Source organism: Nanorana parkeri, unplaced genomic scaffold, assembly GCF_000935625.1.
Source record: "Nanorana parkeri isolate BGI_ZX_2015 unplaced genomic scaffold, ASM93562v1 scaffold393, whole genome shotgun sequence".
NCBI lineage: Eukaryota > Metazoa > Chordata > Amphibia > Anura > Dicroglossidae > Nanorana > Nanorana parkeri.
In genome coordinates, this window is record NW_017306661.1 from 325323 (window position 1) to 328310 (window position 2988).

General features: G+C 40.4%; 1 protein-coding gene across 1 annotated transcript in view; it reads left to right on the top strand.

Annotated features, from left to right (window-relative positions):
• The first annotated feature begins 1604 nt into the window (after window positions 1-1604).
• The window catches only part of TCERG1L (transcription elongation regulator 1 like), a 142852-nt gene continuing 141468 nt past the window's right edge, over window positions 1605-2988 (top strand). Inside the window, exon 1 of the mRNA XM_018559413.1 lies at window positions 1605-2060. Coding sequence (XP_018414915.1) covers window positions 1791-2060 — 270 coding nt within the window. The 5' untranslated portion in view covers window positions 1605-1790. The remainder of the gene's footprint in view (window positions 2061-2988) is intronic.

A 2988-nucleotide genomic window follows, 5' to 3' on the forward strand; every position in this document is an offset into this window, starting at 1 on the left:
AAATGTTTTTAATGATATTTTACTGTTGTATTTATGTATTATCGGTATTTATATGGTGCTGACAACTTGTACAGCACTTATACATACTGCACGTCACTCCCTACCCTCAAGGATCTAAGGTCCCTATCTCATATAGGTTAGACATGTAAATTTTGTTTCATTCCGAATGGATATTCATACGAATTTCGTTAAATTCAGACATTAGGACGCGTGTCCGAATGCGAACGGATTCGAATGCTCGTTTAGAGATAATTGGGATCCGTCTGAATTTTGTTCAAAATTAAACTAATTTGGACATATGATTGTTCTTTGGCCAAACAGATGTTTTTTTGGCTGTTGAAGGTTACATTATAGTCGTGATCATTTGACTTAGTTCCGAAATGAATATTCAAATGGATCCAATATTCCGTATAATGAATCAAATCAAATTTCAGATCCGAAATCGGAAAAACTAAAGAAAAAAAAATATGAATTGATCAGAAACATAACAACATTATTTTTTTGCGAGGTTTCATGTCTACATACATACACATAGTAGAGCTAATTAGATAGAGGCCAATTAACCTTCCAGCATGTCTTTGGAATGTAGGAGGAAATCACAGTACTCAGAGGAAACCCACGCAAGCACAGGGAGAACATGTAAACTCTACGCACATAGAGTCCTGACCAGCATTCAAACCAGGGACCCCCAGCGCTGTAAGGCAGAAGTGCTACTTACATCGGTTGAAGAAAGACACAAGTTCAACCTATAGAAAAAAAATAGAACACCTTACACAAACAGAATCCTATCACCAGTTACCCACAGTTAACCCACTAACCACTAAGCCGCTTTGTATGGCCAGCTTTACCCTATGGAGCCATTTATAGTCAACTGAACCCTTGTCATTAGGGATGTTCAGATACTAGTTCAGATACCAGTGCCGATAATTGGCATTTTCACGAGAACTATCAGTGTTGCAGCTGGGACCGGACTCTGGCACTCCACCACTGTCCTGAAATCATTAGTCTGTATTGTTTTACAAAAACTGTCACATGACACTAAACTAAAATGTATCAGTACTTGTATCTGTGAGGACTTGGACAAGTATCAGTACTTGTACTTGTAAAAATGGCATCGGTGCATCCCTAATATATATTTATTAAAAAAAATGCATTAAAATGGGGATGTACAAATCCCAGGAGCTCCGTATGCTTCTTAAAAATGACAGCTACCTCCTAACTTTTGAATTTTTCTCTAGTCTAGTCCTAGAGCTGGAAAAGTATCTGTACTTGTACTTGTACTTGTTCCAGGTACGGTACTTGGTATCTGAACATCACTACTTCTCATTGGCTCCTATTGCATTTTGCTGATATTTCACAGAAACCTCCTGATTTTGGAGAAACAAAAACTCTCTATCTCTCACATCCTTGTGCAGAAGTACATTTTTTTCATGCTGCTGTGCTTTTTTTTTTGCAGTTTGTTGGCTTCTAGGATGAGCTTCCAGCACGGGATGATGTGAGACACGGAATCAGTAGGTATGATGTGCACGCAGGAAGGCAGGGAGGGTGAGAGCTGTGCTAAGTGAGATGGGGAGGGAGGGGACTGGCTGCCTGGCTAGTGAGCAGTGAAGTCTTATTACACAGTTCTCCTCTACACAGCAGAGAGGCATGCAGGACTCGCGCTGCTCTTACTGGGATTTGGATGTTAGAGGATTCTGTTGCAGGATAGAGGGGAGCTTGCTGGCATCCCTGGTCAAACCCCATTCTGTGGGAGGCAAAATCCTGGTGCAGCTGGATATATAAGATGTAGGATGCTTCCCATATCAAGAATCAAGCGGCAGCCTTTTCTCTGGCCGGTGAACGCTGAACCAGCTCCCTGGATGTGCATGGTCCCGGATACACCTGGCGTCTTCCGGATAGGTGCCGTGCCCCCTCCGTTTATTGTGTCCTGTCCCCACCCGTCACCTTTGCTGCAGGGGGTACCTGCCTGGCAAGTCCCTTGTGACCCCTTCCTACCTTTGATGTCTGTGCCCACTGCACCAGAGCCGGCTGTGCACCAATTCCCTTTGGCAAATGGGCAGGTAAAGCCTTCCATCTTCATGTGCATGCTTTGCAGGCAAAATCCTGAACTGGGAAAATACTAAAAAAAAAAAAAAACACAAAACCCAAACAGAAAATAAAGCTTTAGCCTTCTTTTTATAAATGATACCACTGGCGTGGATCTTTCAAAAATGTAACTTTTTTGCTTACATTCAAATGGTGATGTTTAAATTTGGACGGCTTGCTCTGTTATCATAATCATAATGATCATGGTAACTCTCGGCTGATTCTCTTCTATTTGATCTCATATAATTTGCAATGTGCTGTAAAGATGATGCATGCAAATCATTTCTAGGATTTAAGGGTATTAATCAGAGTCGCATTGTTTGCTGCACACTAAGCTAATTGTAAATATTTTTTAAAAATGTAAAAGTTAATTGAAAAAAGATTAGCAGACTGTCAGTCCACCATTAAGGTTAGTGCACATAGGTATTTCAGGTGCGTTTGGCATGCGTCTTTCACTGACGATGGGGGAATAAGAGTCCCCCCATAGCTCTAATTGACCTTAACTGATCAGAGAACCTTCTGCATACATATTGAGCATAGTCTGGGGACAGTTACCATAGGACACAGCTTTTATGCTAGTTCTGTTTGCCCTCAGACAGCCAATCTGTTTAAAGTTATTATTCTTTTTTTATTGGTAATTGAATATATGAAGCAAACACAGTTCACCACGGGGTGTAAAACTTATAGTGTTTAGTAAATCAGCTCTTTATTGCATTTTGAAATTATTGCTACATAAAAAATACTGTTCTTAATAAGATAAAGCACAGTGTGTAAAGTGCAGTAACCATAGCAAATAATGAAGCACCCCTGACTGGAAAGTGATGCAGGAAAGTGGAAAGTGATGCAGGAATATCTGGTTGCTATGGACAACTGCATATTTTTGTTTTTATTTTAAAAAACTGT